Raw genomic sequence first — 22,403 nt, forward strand, 5'->3', positions numbered from 1 at the left:
ATATTGTGTTTTTTTTTAGAGAAAAGCACATTTTAGACACCAGATAAATAGCTACCTGTATAACATCTTTCTAAATAGTGTTTTGTAATGGCTAACCATCATGTCATGATACCTTCAATATTTTACGCTTTAGTTTGATACACTTCTTTAAAATTTACTACTAGACTGATTACATGCTGATGTCACTATCATTTGACACCAGTTAAAGTTGTCATCTTTGTACCAGGTTGTTGGTTGTTTCACCCATCATGGCATATGTGCATTTACAAAAGGATGTTTGAGAGTGAAAACAAAACTTTGACAAGGGAAGGTGTTGCTCAATTTCTGGAGATTTATGAAACAAAACGTCTTCCAAATTCACCAGGATTTTCAGAGGTAAGAGCATTCCCCTAACCAACCTCCCTCCCAACTATTTTCCAGGATAAATAGATATTTTAACCTGAAACATTTCCTAAATTGATTACTTAAATCATGAGTTGTTGGTAGACAAATTCTATAAAACCATATCAAATTTAGCTATGTCAATAGTAATGACATTATTTAGAAGTGATCTCAGGGCTAAGATTACGTTGGTCAAAGAAAGAGTGCCTATTGCAGTGTTCCTTGTCATTTAGCCACAAATCCTTATTTCAGGGACCAGTGCAGTCTAACCTTAATTAGTTGAATCCCAGTTAACTGGGACTCTTTTTATATGAAGGTTGGCTAAGATCTCTTTCTCCCTGAGGGTTGCTGATGTTCCAGTTCTGTAGAGCTCCTCAGCTTTTTCAGAACTGGAGCTGTTGAGCACCTCAGTTCAGCAGAACCATCTGGCCACAAAGGAGATTACTGAGGAGGTTTTGAAGTCCATGCTCAGCGTTTCACTACTCTAAGGACAGACTTTGAAGCCTGATGGTTATCCCCCCTTATTGTGGGAAGGTTCCGATATCCCTAGAGACTGTTGAATAATCATTTTTTTACTGTATCTTTTATAATAAATTATGAAAAAAGTCCCTTACTATATAATAAAGAAATATTATAGGTGTTAAAACTACACTCTGTTTTACTGTTGTAATAGCATATTGCATTTGCATAGATTTAGTAGTTAGCTTACATCTCGCAGGGTATAAATGATCTATTCTGTACTCTGTCCAGCCCCACTTCCAAGAAGTAGCTTGCAGGTAGCTCAAAAGCCAAAATTTCTGTTTTATACAATTAAGGTCAATCTCTCATTAAAGTGACACCAACTTGATTTGTAGTCAGCTTAAAAAAAAGGTTAAAAATAGCTACAATTACAATATATCCCTGAGTACTCCTGTCAGTGTTATGGTTCTAATTTTTTTCTTATTTTGTAAAAAATAATTTTCTTCCTTTTTGTTGAAACAGACCCAAATGGAAAATAGATTGTAGGGGATTGTAGTAGAGGAACTGACTATACACCAAGTGCTGTGAAATGTACAAAGCGAAAAATGTGTTTTTTTTCTTTTTCAGTTATAGTACTCTTTAAGTTACTTATGAATAGTGTCCTACCAAATTCATGGTCCATTTTCGCCAATTTCACGGTCATAGGATTTAAAAAATAATAAATGTCATGGTTTCAGATATTTAAATCTGAAATGTCACGGTATAGTAACCATGGGGGGTCCCAACCCAAAAGGGGGTTGGTTTTGTGTGTGTGTGTGTGTGTGTGTGTGTGTGTGTGTGTGTGGCAAGGCTATGGTAGGGGTGTTGTGGAATTACCACCCTTACTTCTGTGCTGCTGCCTTAAGAGCTGGGCAGACGGAGGGCGGCTGCTGGCCAGGCGCCCCGCTCTAAAGGCAGCGTCACCGCCAGCAGCAGCGCCGAAGTAAAGGACTGCTGCTGGTGGCAGTGCTGCCTGCAGAGCTGGGCTCTCAGCCAGCAACCGCTGCTCTCCAGCCGCCCAACTCTGTTAAATCCGGTCTTCCCTACAATAGCCAGATTTCACGGGGGAGATCAGATTTCACAGCCCGTGACGCATTTTTCATGGCTGTGGATTTGGTAGGGCCCTACTTATGAACAGTAGTGGGGAACAGGTGGTTTTTTTTTTTTAAAGTTGACTGTTTTTACTTAACATTTTTACTGGTGATCAGTGAAGACTCATTCTCTTCCTCCTTTCAGCTTCCATGTGCAACTAATATTAATGCCTTTCTTGTTCCTCGAATCAGGTTACATCCTCTCCTCAGTAGCCCAACTTCTATACCAAATAGGCAAACCACCGCTCTTTTAGTGTTGTTGTTCTAGCAAAAATGACTGACTCTACAAAGCTCATTGCTTAATCCCCTGCTGCTGTAGGTTAGTAATAAGTTTCTCTCGTTAGTAGGAACCCTTCCTCTATCTTGTTTATCACAAGTAAAATAAATCTAGTTAGTGCGTGTATAAAATTTAATGATTGGTTTTAATGTAAATTTAATTTTTCTCTCTCCAGTTTATTATTGGACCATTAATGGATGCACTTTCAGAAAGTTCTCTCTATGGCAGGTAAACCATTGATTATTTAGTTTAGTAATTATTGAGCAATGGGCCGTTACATTTGATGGGAGATATCAGTTGATATCAGTTTAAACATGTCAGTCATGTATTTGACATAATTTTGTAGACTTTCAAAAGGCCTTTGACAAAAAGGTGCTAAAGAAACTTACTTTGTCATGGGTGAGAGGCAAAAAATTGTCATCGATCAAAAACTGGCTAAGAGACAGGAACAAAGCGTATGAATAAATGGTCAGTTTTCATCCTATGCAGAAGTTTAATAGTGGGATGCCTCAAGGTTCTTTATTAAGTCTGATATTGTTTACTGTATTTATTAATGGTCTGGAAAGGGGGCTGAGCAAGCAGTCAGGTAGCAAAATTTACAGAAGACAGAAAGTTATTTAGCTTAATCAAATCTAGAGAAGGCCTGGAGGAAATGCAGAAGGAATGGATCTAGATGAATGGACAACATGTCAAGTGAAATTCAGTGTTCATAAATGCAAAGTGATACACACTCAAGGGGAAAAAATAATTAACGATACATCTCATAGGATTCTAAACGAACTGTATCAACTCAGGAAAAAAAGGTTGGTGTTACCGTGGACAGCTCAGTGAAGACTTTGGCTTGGTGTGTAGCTGTGGTCTAAAAAGTAAAGAGTGTTAGAATGCATAAGGAACAAATGGGGAATAATATGAAAAACCATAATAATACCATTATATAAATAACTGGTACATCCTCATTGGGAATCAGGGTGGTCAGAACTACACACTATTTCAGAAAGGATACAGCAGAAGTAGAGGTTTCAGAGAGGGCGATAAAAAGGGCATTGAAAAATTCTAATGTGAAGAGAGATTGAAAAGATTGGGGTTGTTTATTTTAGAAAGGAGAAATATAAGCATGAACATGATAAAAGTAGTGAAGATAGGGTGTTTCTGTTCTCTGTGTCTCATAGCACAATGAAGTCAAAAGGTGGCAAATTCAAAACTGATAAAATTTCTGTGTAACTAGATTTTGGAATGTTTTGTTACAGGATATCTTGGAGGGTAAGAATCTATTGTGACCTCTTTTGTTCAATGTGTGTATGAGGCTGCTAGAATGGATGGTGAGGAGAAATGGGTTGTAGTGCACTCGGTATGCAGATGATATCCACCTCTAGGTTTCTATCACATCCTACCCAGCCAGAACAGCGGAATTAATTATCCAATGCCCTAGATGAACCTGGAGTTTGGATAAGTATTAGTTGACTATTCAAACTCAAACCAGAATAGACATAGGATGTCTACACTAGAAACGTTACAGTGGCACAGCTTCCGTTGGCCTACCTGTGTCTACACTGGGACTTAATTACAGCTTAATTACATAGTACAGGGTATCAGAGTAGCAGCCGTGTTAGTCTGTATCCGCAAAAAGAACAGGAGTACTTGTGGCACCTTAGAGACTTAGAACAACGTTTCCTTAGCTCTCGTCCCCTAACGCCCCTACTCTACTTGCGCTACATTGATGACATCTTCATCATCTGGACCCATGGAAAAGAAGCCCTTGAGGAATTCCACCATGATTTCAATAATTTCCATCCCACCATCAACCTCAGCCTAGATCAATCCACACAAGCGGTCCATTTCCTGGACACTACTGTACTAATAAGCGATGGTCACATAAATACCACCCTATACCGGAAACCTACTGACCGCTACACTTACCTACATGCCTCCAGCTTCCATCCAGGACACACCACACGATCCATTGTCTACAGCCAAGCTCTAAGATATAACCGCATTTGCTCCAATCCCTCAGATAGAGACAAGCACCTACAAGATCTCTATCAAGCATTCTTAAAACTACAATACCCACCTGCTGAAGTGAAAAAACAGATTGACAGAGCCAGACGAGTACCCAGAAGTCACCTCCTACAAGACAGGGCCAACAAAGAAAATAACAGAACACCACTAGCTGTCACCTTCAGCCCCCAACTAAAACCTCTCCAGCGCATCATCAGAGATCTACAACCTATCCTGAAAGATGATCCTTTACTCTCACAGATCTTGGGAGACAGACCTGTCCTCGCTTACAGACAACCCCCCAACCTAAAGCAAATACTCACCAGCAACCACACATCACTGAACAAAAACACTGACCCAGGAACCTATCCTTGTAACAAAGCCCGATGCCAACTCTGTCCACATATCTATTCAAGTGACATCATCATAGGGCCTAATCACATCAGCCATACCATCAGGGGCTCGTACCATCTACCAATGTGATATATGCCATCATGTGCCAGCAATGCCCCTCTGCCATGTACATTGGCCAAACCGGACAGTCTCTACGCAAAAGAATTAATGGACACAAATCTGACATCAGGAATCATAATACTCAAAAACCAGTGGGAGAACACTTGAACCTGTCTGGCCATTCTATGACAGACCTGCGGGTGGCTATCTTAAAACAGAAAAACTTCAAAAACAGACTCCGAGAGACTGCTGAGCTGGAATTGATATGCAAACTAGACACAATCAACTCAGGGCTAAACAGGGATTGGGAATGGCTGAGCCATTACAAACATTGAATCTATCTCCCCTTGTAAGTATTCTCACACTTGCTTCTTATCAAACTGTCTGTACTTGGCTACCTTGATTATCACTTCAAAAGTTTTTTTTCTCTTACTTAATTGGCCTCTCAGAGTTGGTAAGACAACTCCCACCTGTTCATGCTCTCTGTATGTGTGTATATATATCTCCTCAATATATGTTTCACTCTATATGCATCCGAAGAAGTGGGTTGTAGCCCACGAAAGCTTATGCTCTAATAAATTTATTAGTCTCTAAGGTGCCACAAGTACTCCTGTTCTTAGTACAGGGTATGAAATTTTTCACAGCCCTAAGCAATGTAGTTAAGCCACCCTAACTCCGTAGTGCAGACTAGCTCTGAGATAGCGTTTGTGGGTTGGGGAGAGCAGCTGGAAGAGTTGGTAGAACTTACATCTGTGCCCCTCATAAAGAGCATGCAGCCACCATTTGTGTTTAAAAAAAAAAAAAAAAAGTTTAGTTTGGGGGTAGCATTGGATCCTGGGCTGCTCCTGGATGCCCAGGTTGGGGCTGAGGCCAAGAGTGTTTTTCTGTACCTGGCAAGAAGAGTGTGACCGTTTCTCTCTTCTGTGGACCTTGCCACAAAAATCTGTGCCTTTGTCACTTCAAGATTAGATTGCTGTAATGTGTCATACATGGGGCTGTATTGGGAATATTCAGAAGATGAAGGTAGTGCAAAATGCTGTAGCCTGCTTATTAAGTGGAGTTGCATGTTGGGAGCACGTTATCTCCATAATCCGCTGACTTTCAGTATGTTTCTGGGTAGAATTCAAAGTGTTGTTTTTAACCCATAAAGTCTAAATGGTTTGGAACCTGATTACCCGAGAGCTTGCCTCTCTTCTTACGATCTTCTGCCACAGCTGAGATCAACAGAGGCATTCTATCTGGAATCTCCCTCAATATAAATAAGAGGGAACTGCTGGCAGTGCTTTCTATGTGAAAGATCCTCAGTTTTGGAACTTGCTTCCCCCTCCCCCCTTAGTCTGCCAGAGGTAGGATTTGTTTGCCTTCTGAGCACTCTGCAAAACCCATCTTGTTCCCCTCTTTGTCAAGGCTGTTCAGGGTGGGGGTTGAGCTGGAAATATTTATGGGCAGTCCTTTGTCTGTATTTTTCTTAGTGAGACGAGATGGATGAGGTAATATGTTTTATGGTCTCTCTCACCAACAGAAGTTGGTCCAATAAAGATATCACTTCACCCACCTTGTCTCTCTAATATCCTGGGATCAACATGGCTGTAACAACTGTGTATATTTTTCTTGTAATTTTTAACTTGTGGGATAGGCACTCGGAGCACTGGATGAGTGGATATAGGCGTATTTTAAAAAGGTAGAGAAATAGACAGAGATTGGACATTTATATGGATACCAAGAATATCCAGAATTATAAATAGCTAATGCTGATACATTTTGAAAAGGATATAAAACTTCATGTTTCAGGTCTTAAGATGATTAAGATGAAACCTTCATTGCGATTACATTATCCCACATCTGGTACTGCAGGGTTTCTTGCATCTTTCTGGGAATCATCCGATGCTGTCAGAGATAGGAGACTGGACTAGATGGACCACAGTTATGATTCAGCATGGCAATTGCTGTATTTCAGTTTCAATATTTACATTTTCAATACCCTTTAAAAGTATCAAAAGCACTTAAAAAAAACCCAAACAATTCTTCATATTGAAACACTTTACTTTACTTTGATTGGCTGTTTGCATTCTAATGAGTTAGACAATTAGGTAATATTTTTGATTAATTTGTTTTATAAGGGGCTTTGACGTCCCTCCTTATAAAGTGCATATTGTTAATTTTGTTTTTAACCAAACAGGTCACCAGGCCAGTTGATAGGAGCTTGTCCTCCTTTAGGGATGAAGTTACAGAAGTTTTTGTCTACTTACCTCACACTTCTTCCAGAAGAAGAAAGAAGTATGTTTTAATTAATTTTTTCTTTTGAAAGATAAGGGAAGTAAGGGTCATGGATCCATTTCCAGTATCTAATGTACATGTTTACCAGTGTGTTCTCTCCCTGCTAGTGTACTGCACGAGTCATAGACTGAATCTCCTTAGTCTGTCTATCTCTGGTTTTTAAAATGTTTTCATACAAAAATTTCTTCTTCTTTGAGTATGTGTCAATGTGGATCCCACTGTAGGTGCACGTGTGCCCAGTGCACATGAGACCTCAAATTTTTGAGCAGGTGTATCTGTTGGAACTGTGCATGTGCCCTGTGCTTCCTTGTACTCCCATCTGAGGGCATCAAAGGAAGAACAGTTGCAATGTCTCTTCAGTTCTCTTTTATTATCTGTGCCAGCAAGACAGAGCCGGAAGAGTGTCTAACTTGCTAGTTTGTAGCTCAGACTAACTTCTTCAGAACCATTTCTTATCTCCTGTTTTCATCTGCCATGATCTGAGCTGACCCGCCTGGACCAAATTTTGCTAGTCAGACCCTATATGCCCCTTCTCTGTACATCCCCCCCCCCCCCCGCCCACATCTAACAGGGTTCATCAACATCAGGGCCGGCTCCAGGCACCAGCCCAGCAAGCAGGTGCTTGGGGCGGCCAACGGAGAGGGGCGGCACGTCCGGCTCTTCGGCGGCGGGTCCCTCTCGGAGCAAAGGGCCCGCCGCCAAATTGCCGCCGAAGACTGAAGCGGCGGGTAGAGCTGATCGTGATCGTCGTTTTTTTTGGGTTTTTTTGCGCTGCTTGGGGCAGCAAAAACCCTGGAGCCGGCCCTGATCAACATGTTGTTGCACTTGAAACCTGCAGGCTTCAAGCCCTGTCCATCCTGCAATGGACTATTCCCTCAGAAGGATGGATACAGTAGGTATCTCTGTTCCCTGGGCGAATTGCACATTCTAAACAGATGATCAATATGGGTGTGCAAGTCGCACAAGACAAGACTGAAATTCCACCTTTTGGAACAGTTCATAAATGAAACAAGTTCCAAAATCCTACTAATGAACAAACCAGTGTTATCAAGTGACCCATTGAGCAGTCAGCATCGCTTAAGACTGGGGCAAAAAAGACAGTGCCAAGGAAAGACGCCGACCTCAACAAGAATGTCAAATCAGGCACCAACAACTCCCATGTTGAAGTCAGGCACCGAAAGGATCTGGGGGTAATAGTGGATCATAAATTGAATGTTCATCTACAGTGTAATGCTGTTGCATAAAAGGCAAATGTCACTTTCTGATGTATTAAAGTGTCATATGTAAGAGATGGGAGGTAATTGTTCTGCTGTAATGGCACTGGTGAGGACTCAGCTAGATTAAAGATGTGGACAAATTGGAGAGAGTCCAGAGAAGAGCAACAAAAATAAGTGGTTAAGAAAACATGACCTATGAGGAAAGGTTGAAAGAATTGGGCATGTTTACTCTTTAGAAGATAAGTCTGTGGGAGGATGTAATGATCTTCAAATATATAAAAGTTTGTTATAAAGAGGATGGTGATCAATAGTTTTCCATGTCTATTGAGGGTAGGACAAGAAGTAATTGTCTTAGTCTGTAGCAAGGGAGATTTAGGTTAGATAATAGGAAAATTTTTTTAACTATAAGGGTAGTTGTGGAATCCTAATCACTGGAAATTTTTAGGAACTGGTTAGAAAAACATCTGTCACGGATGATCTAGGTATACTTAGGGTACATCAACACTAAAAACTTAAGTCAACCTATATTAGATCGACTTACAGCCATTGGAGTAATTACTGTGGTGGTTCATGTCCACACTACCCTCCTTTGATCAGTGGTGTGCGTCCTCACCAGGAGCGCTTCCACTGACCTAAGAGGGGCAGCGTAGGGAGCTGAGAGCCCAGTCTCTCAGCTCTGCTCGCAGCTCCTTGCCAGGAGCCTGGCTGCTTCATGGGCTCTCAGCTCCCTGTTCCACACTGGCTCTTCCCGTCCCCTCCTCCCCCCGACTCTCAGTTCTCTGCTGGGAGCACAGCTGCCTCCTGGGCTCCTGGCTGGCTGCTACCCCCGCTGGGAGATTTCACTCTCTCCAGTCGATGGCAAACAATGTAAAGTCAAACCCAACAATGATTATACATGTGTGTCTGGGGCTCAGAGGCCATATGTCACTGTGTATGTATGCTGCTTGCCAGACTTCACCTGCAGCCCATGCAGCTACGTTAAGGTCCATGTATGCCCTGTCCAGATACCACAGGTACCAAAGGGTCACAGTAGCACCCCCAGCCCTGCTAGATACTATTTGAGGACTGAATCATAGAATATCAGGGTTGGACGGGACCTCAGGAGGTCATCTAGCCCAACCCCCTGCTCAAAGCAGGACCAATCCCCAACTAAATCATCCCAGCCAGGGCTTTGTCAAGCCTGACCTTAAAAAACCTCTAAGGAAGGAGATTCCACCACCTCCCTAGGTAACTCATTCCAGTGCTTCACCACCCTCCTAGTGGAAAAAGTTTTTCCTAATATCCAACCTAAACCTCCCACATTGCAACTTGAGACCATTACTCCTTATTCTGTCATCTGCTACCACCGAGAACAGTCTAGATCCATCCTCTTTGGGAACCCTCTTTAGGTAGTTGAAAGCAGCTATCAAATCCCCCCTCATTCTTCTCTTCTGCAGACTAAATAATCCCAGTTCCCTCAGCCTCTCCTCATAAGTCATGTGCTCCAGCCCCCTAATCATTTTTGTTGCCCTCCGCTGGACTCTTTCCAATTTTTTCACATCCTTCTTGTAGTGTGGGGCCCAAAACTGGGCACAGTACTCCAGATGAGGCCTCACTGATGCCGAATAGAGGGGAATGGACCCAGTGTGTGTCTAAAAAAGGGGTCATTCCCTGTCCCCTCCCAACTACGACTGTTATCACAGATGCTTCAGGGACAGGTTGGGGTGCCTACCTGAACCAACTACAGCATATCAAGGAACATGCCACCAGAGCATAGCCTGCAGCTATTGACTGCCTCAGAAACCTTCCAATCCCTTAAAATTGTAAGGCAGTAATGTGGAGTAACCCATTGACTTCCATGAAATATTATGCCTTTGCTTGTCAACCAGGGCAGACACCAAATTTGGAAGAGCAGTAGTACTTCTTTGAGTGACTGCACATATCCATTCCACTGTAGGTGAGTGCATGCCCAATGCATGGTTGCTGGAGATTTTTTTCCCCTCAGCAGTACCTATTAGGGTGGCTTGAGCATCCAATGCTGCTGTGTGCAGGTATAAAGGGTGGAGGTGCCCTTGGCCCCTCTCAGTTCCTTATTACCAACCATGATGGTTGTTGCAGTAGTAAGGCTGCAGTCATTCCAAATTCTTCTCTCACTCTTTGTAAAATATACCCAGTTTTGCTTAGCGTAGTTTCATAGAGTTTAGGGAATCTGTAGTTAAAATAATTATCTAGTTATAAGTTTCAGATTTAGGTCTTAGACTGCCGGGTTCAGCTTTCGGTACTGGGAACAGTACTGGAACTGTACCTCAATTTCCGGGATTAAATCATGTTGTTCATTCAGCAAACCAATGCCGGTGAGCGACCTGCACCCCAGCTGCCTTAATCACTTGGGGTAGTCGCATGTTAGTGACAAATGTCACATTTACAAAGGTTATAAGCCTTGCTCAAAAAAGGACAGAGCGGCCAAGCTTAAGTGTATTCTTGTGGAGGTGGCACTCATCCTCTCTTGGAGCCGTCAGTTTGGAATGGGCACTGGGCATGTCAATATTGGTCCACAGTGCTCCTCCTGTATTGTCTGAGTCCAGAGCTTGATCACTGTCATTGGTGCCATGGAAGAGGCACAAGACCTCCAGAAATTCAGTACCTCTGTAAGCAAGACACCAGAAGTAATTCTTCCGTTCTACTCCACGCTGATTAGGCCTCAAATGGAGTATTGTGTGCAGTTCTGGGCACCACATTTCAGGAAAGATGTGGACAAATTGGAGAAAGTCCAGAGAAGAGCAACAAACATTATTAAAGGTTTAGAAAACATGACCTATGAGGGAAAATTGAAAAAATTGGGTTTGTTTAAACTGGAGAAGAGAAGACTGAGGGGGGACATAATAGTTTTCAAGTACATAAAAGGTTGTTACAAGGAGGAGGGTGAAAAATTGTTCTCCTTAACCTCTGAGAATAGGGCAAGAAGCAATGGGCTTAAATTGCAGCAAGGGCGGTTTAGGCTGGACATTAGGAAAAACTCCCTAACTGTCAGGGTGATTAAGCCATGGAATAAATTGCCCAGGGAGGTTGTGGAATCTCCATCATTGGAGATTTTTAAGATCAGGTTAGACAAACATCTATCAGGGATTGTCTAGATCAGTGGTTCTCAAACTTTTCTTTTTGCGGATCACTTGAAAATTGCTGACGGTCTTGGCAGACCACTTAATGATTTTTCCAAATGTTGTTTGTACCGTTAGCTAGCTATTGTAAAGTGCTTTGGATAAAAGCGCGCTCTCGCTCTCTCTAAACTTAATCATTAACCTTTTTTTGTTCTACAAATAAAAGCACACAACTCATATTTTAATATCAGTAGTCTTACCTTTCTAATGTGATGGATGTTCCCTCCCCCCCTGCTGCGGCAGCCCCCAAGCTGGGGCTGGGAAGGAGGGGGGTGTCTCTCCCCCACCAAAGCAGCCACAGAGCTGAGGCTGGGAAGGAGGGCCCTCTTTCCCCAGCAGCCGCAGCCCTGGAGCTGGGAAAAGTCGCCTCTTTCTCTGGCTGCCACAGCCCTGCACGTCCCAAATTCCCCCCACCCCCTCTTCTGACCCCACTGCCCCCTCCCACCTACCGAGTATTCCCCCCCAAGGCCACCACCTCACCTTACATGTGCGTTTTCTCCAGGGTCCAGGCACCTAATTAGGTGGGTGGCCCTTCATTCTCTTGTGTCTGACTGCGCACCTTAGAGGGAACTATCCGCAGACCACATGAATGGAGCTTGCGGACCACAGTTTGAGAACCTCTAGTCTAGATAATACTTAGTCCTGCCATGAAAGCAGGGAACTGGACTAGATGACCTCTTGAGGTCCCCTTCCAGTTCTGTGATTTATAAAAATATTCAGCACCCAGCAATTACCATTGAGAACAATAGAGAAATAACTTTCCCCTCCCTCTCAGTGATGGAATTTTGGTTCTAAGTGTCTGATCTGTGTACACATCATATGGTTATTTCTCAGCTATGCAGCATATGATTCTGGATTACAGTCTTAGTGGTCAATCATAATGCAGGGATTTGTATAGTTGCTGTAGAGTTATTTTTCAGTGACGGTACTTCAAACATACAATTCTGTCTGTGATAATCCTTTTGCTCTGTGTGGTTTTGGGTTCAGAATTTTCAAGCTGTTTTCCAGCAATGCAGACAGCGCTTCAGCCTCTTGCTTCCTTTAGCAGGAACCAAAAACGTCAGAAGTTTACAAGAAAGAGAAGGGCGAAATAAATCAAAAGCAAACAAAAGAAAAAATACTTTAAAAATGCTTAAGAGCCCATTGACTAACTTTCCTCCTCTTGAGCTCTGTTCCAGCCCTCCATTTTTATGATTTTATGATTCATGCTCAGTCTTTCTATTGAAGTAATTGGCAAATACTTTCAGTGACTTCAAGATAATTTTCACTGATTTCAGTGGGATGGGCCCCAATCTCGCTCTTGGATCACACAGATCACATTTCAAAATCAGAACCTAGGATTGAGCCATTTCTCTTACTCCAAGTCCCTTCCTACAGTCCATTGGGTCTCGTCTCCACAATAAGCGTTGTATATTAGAGTTTTTAGTTTCTCTTGTTTGCTTGCACATGGTAAATCTTCTTTCCCAATTCAGTTTTGAAACAGTGTTGCAAATGTATGGCATATTTTCAGGAGAAGGAGGAGCCTTGCTGACCTGTTGGGAGGAAAAAGGAGGTAGGGAAAGGAGATAAGAGGGAGGAAAGAAGGGAAATGAAGAAGAAAAAGGGGGGAGGTAGGAGGAAGGGCCAAAGTGTAGTATTTTTAGAAAGCAATTTATCTTTCAGCGGTTAAGCGGTCCATTTTGTTTTCTCTAGTTTTTATTCTTTCATTTAAAAAAATTAAATATTGAATTTCCTGTAGCACAGTAACATAGTTAAAAGAGAAGTAATGGACAGTCAGTAAGCTTTTCTAGGAAGTTGTATTTCAGTAACTGTAAATGGAAAAGTATTTATTTTGAATAAAGTATCTTACACTTGTGCTTCTGCAGTTCACAGTTTTCCTGAAAAGCTACTGTCCTTTCTGTGGAAGTGCTTGTAGCACTGCATAATCAATTAAAATATACAACTGAAAACCATTATAAAATAGATAATTTAAAACCAAATTAAATATTAAAATTGAAACCAAATAGTAGTAGACAATCCTTGCTATTTAAGAGCTTGATTTTGGCTTTCTTGCTCAAGCAATGTAAAACTGACCCTGAATCTTCATCATGAAAGCACCCACTCTTTCCCTCTCTCTGCACCTACGTCATTTAAATGGTTTCAAAAGAACAAGAAATGGATTCTGGCTATACGAAACGGAATTTTTCATTGAAAATGTTACTTTATCAGTTAAGATATTCTTTCAAAATACAGTAGTTTCCACATTGTAGTAGTTCAGCTGACCTACAAAATATTTTTTTTTCTGGTTGCTCTTATTTAAAGGTAGTTTCCTGTTAAAGTTTATTCAGAAGATGACAAGTAGGCACTGGTGTGCTGTTCCCATTTTGTTTCTGTCTATGGCACTGGCATGCATCCCATCATGTAAAGCATTGGGTACAGAAGGACTTCATGCTCTAAGGTAACACACTTCAGCGGTTTTATGTCCCTTACTTATGCACAGGTTCTGGGAGACTAATAAAACAATTCTGGGGAATGCACAGCAGAGTCTGACTCTTTTGGGGAAAATTTAAATAATCAAATGTAGTAGAAAGACTGAAAGCCTAAACTTGTAAAGAAACTTTTTTCTCTATCCTTCCCCACTCTCTTCAACTATGGTCCAATAGAAAAGCTTTCACTTTTCACAAAGCGATCACTCTATATCTGTCCTATCAGTCCTTATCCGCAAAGGAAACCTGTACAACACTTTCAAAAGATGAGCCTGGGAGCTTAAATTCATAGCTGTGCTAGACACTAAAAATCATGGACTGAATAGAAACACTGGATTTATACCTTATTACAACAATCTGAACCCACTGACAACCTCTCCCAGCTGCTGCTCCCTCCACTCTTCCTTTCCTCCCTGTGTCTGGAGAGGTGTTTAATGGGGCACTTCACCTTGAATGGTCCCTTGAAATATGTGTTAACTGCTTATGCCACACAGTCAGTTCAAATCTTGTATTTAGCAGTGACACTTTGAGTTAGGCCATGTCTACACTTACAAGCTTACAGTGGCACAGCTGTACCAACACATACGATTGCTCAAGTAGCTGCATTACACTGATGGGAGAGAGCTCTCCCGTCGACATAATAAAACCAGCTCAACCAATGGCGGTAGCTATGTTGACGGGAGAGTGTGTTGACTGGTGTTTATGCTGGCAAAACTATGTCGCTTGAGGTGGGTGTTTTTTCCCCCACACCCCTGTTTTGCGGACAGTGCTAGTGTTGACATGCCTTAGTTTCCCAGTCCTGAAGAAGAGCTCTGTGAAAGCTCTAAAGCTTCTCTCTTACCAACAGAAGTTGGTACAATAAAAGATATTACCTCATCCACCTGGTCTCTCTAATATCCTGGGAGCAACATGGGTATGACTACACGGCATACTTACTAATACAAATTTTCGTGTTCTTCAGAGGCTTTGACTCAGTAAAGAGACATCTTTGTTAAGCAAGCACTTTTGCATATTCCTAGTATCTAAGAATATAAGTACAGTAGTAAATTAAGCAGCATTAAACAGGTGTAGTCAATAGCATTCTGATTAAAGAACACATTTAAAGTGAATGTGAGGGACAAATTGTGAACCTTGTGGCAAATTTTTCTCCCATGTTGGTCTTGGTTGGTTCCCTCATGGATATGCCAAGCTCTAGTGGCAGAAAGTCTGCCTTGAGAGGTATTGGCAGCAAGCACAACCCTTTTGTAAGCCCTGACACTGTACCGTTTTTGCATCTAATTACCACAACCCACATAGCACATGACGCTGGCTGGGAAGGAGTTATGGTCAGGGCACAAAAATGATGTGCTAATTCAGTGTATTTCCTGGCTTCCTTTGCCACTAAGGATCTTGTGGAGAACCCTCTGGAATGTAAAGCTACTCTCCTCTGGTGAACTTCCAAGTGAAAACAATATTTCAAATGGTGCTTTACCCTCTTTTAGGGGTGAATTCCCCAATTTGGGTAAAGCTATCTCCGCTTGCTTAGAGGCGATACAGTTTGCACTCCAATTCTTACCCATCCAGTGGGGGTGAATTAACTCAGACTGCAATTTTTAGTTTTTAGGGAAAACTGTATTTAATTGGAGAGCTCTTCAGTGGGTGATAGTGCCTATAACCTGTGTGTTTAACATTAGAAGGTTCTTTTGCAGTACTCATGACAATATTACATAATCATTAATTATGGAGGCATTGGTCATGAATGTATAGTTAAGGTTAAATCAGTTTTCATTTCAACAGGCACTTTAAACTTTTATTAACATGGCCAAAACCTAGATTGTAAATTTTGAGTACAATTTGCATTTTTCATGTTGGTTTGAAAATTGGGTTGATTCAGAGAGAATAATAATTCCAAAATAATCCCCTTTTTGAAGTTTTTTCAATGGATTGTTTCATCTTTCTGGGATTCTCTTTTGCAGGACATCTAAGACATTGGGCTCTTTGCTTTGCTCCATGTGCTGCTCCGTATGTGCTGATTAATACAATATCAATTACAAATACATAGTGCTTGTGTTTGTCATGACTTTTCACTTTTTCCTCCATAAATGGAAAAAGAAATGCACCAGGATGAACCCACCATATTTAGCACTGATGATGTAATACTTCCATTCTGATGAAATCGTCTGTGGATGGGTGAGAGAGACAGAGAAAGGTCAATCAGCCTATCCACCCACCAAATACCCTTTTAACCGAGGAGAAATTCTGTGAGCTGGGCAAGAGACAACCATGAGCCTCATGCAGGTCCCCACTCTTACTGTTGACCAAAGGCATGAATGTGGATCCTAGAATGTAGACGATTAAGAGCTGCCACTGCATTAGGCAAACAAGTTAATAGCAGGAATAGGATTCTAATGTGGTAGACCCAGATTTTAGCTATTTGGCTGCATTGCCTTTCGGATAGGATAATCAAATCATTCAGTCTCTAACTGCTCAGCTTCATGCTTCTCCCAGAGTCAGCAATAGAACCCTGGATTCTTCAAATAGTGTCTCTAAGGGTGCTCCACTTCAGGTGTGCGTGTGCCACACAAGCCCTTGATCTGAGATTTTCAGTTAGCAGTGTCCATTTGGCCTGCATGTGTGCCCTATGCCTCCTTGTGCCAGATACCGAGGCTATATAGGAGTATGTGGGCAAACCACCCTCAGTTCCTTCTCAACTACTCTCGCCTGAGATGGAGCCCTAGTATGTCCGCCTTGAGCATGCATTGATTTTTCTAATATTTCTATAGTGGGTAAAATAGTTTTTATAGTTAGTTGTTAGAATAGTTATAGTTAGTTAGATAAGTAGTGAGAGGATTGTTTTACTCCTCTTTCCCCTCAGAGAGAGGTTTTTTGGTTTGTTTGTTTTTTTTGTACCAGGGAATGCCTGGCTCTCCAGGTTTCAGATGATGTCTCTCCTGTACTTGTGAGTGATGGTCTTAAAGTGTTTCCATTGCTTGGGGGAGTTCCACGTCTCCCGGTAGTTTAACTTCTGCCTGGCCCTCAAGTCCAGGGCAAGGAAAAACAGGGAGATTAAAAGCAGACTCCTAATGAAGGATCACTTCCTTTGGCCAGCTTCTGAGTTAGGTCGTGAGCCACCCCCCAACTCCTCCGTGCCCTTCCCCCCCCAGATGGGGAAGGCGTCCAAAAAGAGTGGGCTTAAGGAGCCAGCTCCAAAAAGTCCAGGTGAGATCCACAATATCTGAAGCTTCAGCCTCTTGACTTGGTACCATTGAGTTGAAGGACTCCTCCTCCAGTACTAGTGGGACCGTAAAGTCCCAGAGCATGAAGGAGAGACATGGCTCCAGTAGGGCCTGGGTACCTTCTATCAGCAAGGAGGGGAAGCATAGACACTTGGGACTGGCACCACCAAGTTCAGCATAGCTGTCGGAACCCATGCATGTGGCATCCTCAGCTAGACACCATCGGCATCTACTTCAGTACATCAGTCATCAGCTTCAGTGACTGTGGCCTTGAATACTGCGTCAGTACTAAGGACTTCTCAATAACAGATGAACCGGAGTCCCTGCTCCTGGTGGGTACTGAGAATCTCTCGGTACTAAGATCCCGATCTCTAGACTACTGTCAGCTGGACCACAGGACTCTACCGTTTTCTACATGTGCTCCTCCATTGGATGAGATGGAGGAGAATGAAAGTGACTTCCAGTCAGTCTCCTCTATTTCTGTTCATGGTTCTCTAACATGTTCCTTCAGAAACACGTTATTTGAAAGTCATAGGGAAGATTGGACTCATTATTGAGGGTGGTGGAACCAACCCTGCATGCCATCCCCACTTCTGTACTACAGGCCCTGCCAATGACCATACTGGGACCCCTGGGTTGCCCATCAACAACAGTTTTCCAGATTGCTGGTTTCCAGTTCACTCGGCCCCTGTCCCTGGCAACTGGGCCAGGGTGGGGGGCAGCCCGCTGCCGCCATCACCTCCCCAGCCAGGCTCTCTCTCAGGCAGCTGCTGCTCTGCACAGAGCAGTGACCTAGAGCAGCCGGCGTGAGAAGTGGCTGGTCCTGCCCCTTCTGCTCCCTGCCCGGGCCCGGCTGTCAGGGACAGGGGCTGAGCATGCCAGGGGGCAGGTGCAGTGGAGGACAGAGCCCTCTCCTCGCACCCCGGCAGGCCAAGCAGAAATCTGGGGGTGGGGCACTTAACCCCGCATGCTCCCCTACGTATCAACTATGAGGAACTGTCTTCAGTAGCTGGGACACATGGCAGCTTGCACCTTTGTGAATGATCACACAAAGCTGTGTCTCCACTGCCTCCAGGGTTGGCTCAGAATGACCTGTTCTCCAGTCAGACACACCTTGGGCAGACAGGTGACAGTTCCTTTACGATGTGAGGAACTCCTTAGACTATGGGAGGATCAACTCAATGTCTGTGCAGGCATTCCTTTCTGTAGTGCAGCCCCATCAGTGACTTTATCACTATTGGGATGGGGAGCCCATCTCCATACCCTCACGACTCAGGGCAAATGGAGAACTCAAGAAACCAGTCTCCACGTCAATCTGTTGGAGAATAGGACTGTCAGGAATTCTTGCTTTCATTTCCTACCTTTCATCACGGGCAAATCAATCAAGGTCATGCATTCTATATCAACAAGCAAGATCCCCCTCCTTGTGTGCTGAAGCCATGAAATTATGGAATTGGTGCATAGTTCATTAAATCCAAATATCAGTGGTCTACCTCTCAGGTATTCAGACCATCATAGCCAATTTCCTCAGCATACGCTTCTCACAGGATTACGAATGGGATCTAGAACCCAAGTTCTCCACAGCATATTCCAAAAATGGGGACTGCCAGAAGTGGATGTCTTCACCACCTCCAGGAACAGGACATGTCCTCTTTTCTGCTCAAGAGGGGGTCTGGGCCACCAGTCCTTGGGAGATGCCCTTCTTCTATCTTGGAAGAAAGGTCTCTTCTATGCATTTCTCCAATGCTGCTGATACTAAGAGTGATGAACAAGATCAGACAGGGCACAGCCAGAATTATCCTTACAGTGCGACCTGGCCAAGAGATGGTTGGCACCCTTACCTTCTACATGTATGTGTCAGCTCTCATTCAGGCTCCCAACCATTCCTCATTACCTGTCACAGGATGCGGGTTTTGTGCTTCATCCCAACCAGTGGTTCTCCACCTCCGATAGTTCACGTGGTTAGAATCCTCCTGCTCTATGGAAGTACAAGTGTTAGTAGAAAGAGATCAACCTGCACTACTTACCTGCAGAAATAGAAGAGATTCTTCTATTAGTGTTGTTGTCACTCCCTCCTGCCTGACTTGGTGCGACTTTCAGTTATTCTAGATTGTCTTTTGGATGTATGGAAATTTGGGTTATCGGTTCTATTAAGGTCCATTTGACTGCAATATCAGCCGTTCATTCTCTGGTAGATGGTTTCTTCATATTTGCTCATCTGGTTTCGTCTAAGTTTATTAAGGGTCTGAGAAGTGACAACCCGCAGATTAAAGACCCTACCCTGACCTGGGACCTCAACCTGCTACTCAGTTACCTTAGGAGACCACCGTTCAAACCAATGGCAACCTGTTCTCTGTTGCATTTATCTATGAAGACAGCATTTTTAGTAGCCATTACGTTGGCCCGTAGGGTCGGGCAGATTGGAGCCTTGATGGCAGATCCTTCCCCCCCTCCTCCCCTCCGATGTTCTTTAAGGACAAGGTCTCTTTACATTCACACCCTAAATTCTCACCTAAGGTTATATCGGAATTCCACCTTAATCAATCCATTCATCTACCAATGTTATTCCCAAAGCCACATAGTTCTCTACAGGAATCCAGTTTACATACCCTAGATGTTAGAAGGGCATTGATCTTCATCTTAGATAGGGCCAAGCAATTTAGGAAGTCACCTAGGCTCTTCATTTCCTTCTCGGATAGATCTGCATGGTCCTTGAGCTCTACTCAGAGACTGTCAGGATGATATCTAGATGTATTATCACTTGTTATGATGCTGCAGGTGTTCATCCCCTCAAAAGGGTGATAGCACATTCAGCCAGATTGTAGGCACTATCTACGGCATTAACAAAGAATGTACCTGTATCTAAAGTATGCAGGGCCGCTACATGGGCTTCAGTACATATGTTTTTGAAACATTACTCTCTGATCCATGCGGTCAGATCCGATGCGGCACTTGGTTATACAGTACTGTCTTCAGTTCTGGACTGTTTCAAACCTCCCTCTTCCATCTAGGGATATTGCTTGGAAGTAATCTGAAGTGGCGCACCCATAGGGACACTACTCAAAGAAGAAGAGGTTACTCACTTTGTGCAGGAACTGCGGTTATTCAAGATGTGTGTCAAAATACAGATATTTTACATTTCAGTCATTTGTCAGCTCCTCTTCCTTGCTTGATCCTGGAACCTACCCACTGAGGTACACCAACCTTGTATAAAAAGAACTAGGAAACAAACACAAAAAATGTAGTTTAGTGATGGTTAGAGTTGTGTCAGGACACACTCAACCAACTCAAAATCTGAAACACATGAAAATGAAAAACTAAGAGAAAAGTATCTGGCATTCACATTGCCTATAACACTTAATAATACACTCCATCAGTCTGTAAGGCTTTTGCTTTCGTCTCCAACAGATACTGAAAAGCAATGCTCATCCCAACATAATCAACTTTGAATTCTAGCACGAAATCTTATCGATGACCTCAGCAATGTTAAGGGAGTAATTTCCCAAATGCATGGAATGTATGACAGGCAGATGTGCCAATCTGGTGATACAGGAGCATCTGAGATCACTGTTAAGGTTTTGTGATAGAGTGAGAATTTAATGAACTCTGAGTACATACTACTTTTCGATATCTGTTAGAGATGTAAGTGAATGAAAGCCTTCTGAATTGTTGGAGTGTTTTACCAACAGTGTTGTAGGCAATGTGAATGTGACATGGAATAGAGGCCCTTACCTTTTCATTTCCAGGCTTTTCAGATTTTGAGTTGGTGGGTTTTGTCCTTATGCAACCTTAATTGTCACTGAACAAAAGTTTTTTGTGTTTATTTAGAATCATAACCCCACTTGTTTTCGATTGTATGCTCTTCAGAGGAGGAATTATATCATCTTGTATATTTAGAAAGTGCAACGCACATTCTGAGTGCTCCTGCATTCTTAATATATTGATCACTACAGTTAAAATATAGTTGGTAAATATGTATTTTAAGAGCTACTTAATCTGTTTATAATTTAAGGTGCATATTTATCCATTTGCAGAGATGTCCTGCAGTGCACTATGATCACACATCAAATTTTATTGCGGGGAGCTGCTCAGTGTTTTCTCCTCCAAACAGCTATGCATTTGACAGATGTGGTAAGTTCTTCTTTTTTTTCTAGTGTAATGTTTTATTTTTCAGAGATGATAATGCAATATGTAAGTGCTGCCAAATAGAACTTGAGCAGCTGATTTTACTGAATTTGTAGTTTTGGCAATGTCCATTTTAAAAATGTGCTTGAGTGATGTAGGTCTGCATGCTAATACTAATAATTCTTTTAACTTTATTTTTCATATGAAACAACTGGATCCTTTTTATTCAGCATTTCATTTGCAGTACTTTATTGATGATAATATTTGTATTACTGCAATGCCTAGAATCCCTAGTCATGGACCCACCATCCTGTTGTGCTAGGTGCCATATAAACACTTATTTAACAATTAAAATTTAATATTAAAGAGACTTTCAAAATGACATAAAAGATTTTAAAATGATATTTATAATGTTAGCATGATGACTTTATAGTTAGGTTAAAATATCACTTTCATTTTAGAATCTTGAATATAAGTTGTCTAATTCTCAAATGATTTTATGGGACTGAAATTTTTCATGCTCAGTGTTGAATCAGAAGGAAATCCTTCCCCTCTTTCTCCCCTATAACATCACAAGAGTTTGTCTTGGCACTTTTAAGCTATAAAATGTGGTTCAAAAATTTTCAAATGATTTTGATGCTTTGGATAGCTCAGAAAACTTTCTTCTTAAACTTCAAACTTGACCTCAAACAAGGATCATGCTTTTATCTTGATTGATGTAATTCAGTAGAATTCCTGGATAAAAACTATATTTAACTGCAGTTAAGGCTGAATACATATCAGTAATTTAAGGGTAAAGTATTACAGCTATGTTGTAATTGTTGCAAAAAAATAAATAAATAAAAAAAAGGCAATAGAAACCCAGGAAATCCAGAGTTAATGTTACACTTAAAAGAAATCCAAATGTAAGTAGAAATGGCTTCTCTTCACCTTCAAGACTCTGCTCCTGTTCCTTATCTACACTTGTCTCTGATAGCATTATCTTCCTGCCTCTTCCATCAAGCGATGCTAGTCCTGACTGCCTGTTGTTCACCCTCTGATAAATGTATCTCTGCCTTTTTCATTTATACCAGCAATGTGTGTGTGTTCTCCTTGAACAAAGCCCTCTCCTCAGGCCTCATTTCTTTTGTGAAGCCTACAAGACATTGGCTATCTAACAGCGGATAGGCTGATGGTGTAATTGAGTTCAATTTATATGTTTTAATTAAAAAAAAAAGACCCTGATGTATATTAAACCTACATGATATAAATACATACTTTTGATTGTATCCC

General features: G+C 42.1%; 1 protein-coding gene across 1 annotated transcript in view; it reads left to right on the top strand.

Annotated features, from left to right (window-relative positions):
• The first annotated feature begins 208 nt into the window (after positions 1-208).
• TARBP1 (TAR (HIV-1) RNA binding protein 1) overlaps positions 209-22,403 on the top strand; it is a 90,830-nt gene continuing 68,635 nt past the window's right edge. The window contains exons 1-5 of the mRNA XM_026649678.1: positions 209-375; positions 2,423-2,475; positions 6,875-6,972; positions 13,628-13,763; positions 21,041-21,137. Of these exons, the coding sequence (XP_026505463.1) occupies positions 256-375; positions 2,423-2,475; positions 6,875-6,972; positions 13,628-13,763; positions 21,041-21,137 (504 nt within the window). The 5' untranslated portion in view covers positions 209-255. The remainder of the gene's footprint in view (positions 376-2,422; positions 2,476-6,874; positions 6,973-13,627; positions 13,764-21,040; positions 21,138-22,403) is intronic.

Source organism: Terrapene carolina, unplaced genomic scaffold, assembly GCF_002925995.2.
Source record: "Terrapene carolina triunguis isolate 2854851 unplaced genomic scaffold, T_m_triunguis-2.0 Scaffold85, whole genome shotgun sequence".
Lineage (NCBI taxonomy): Eukaryota > Metazoa > Chordata > Testudines > Emydidae > Terrapene > Terrapene triunguis.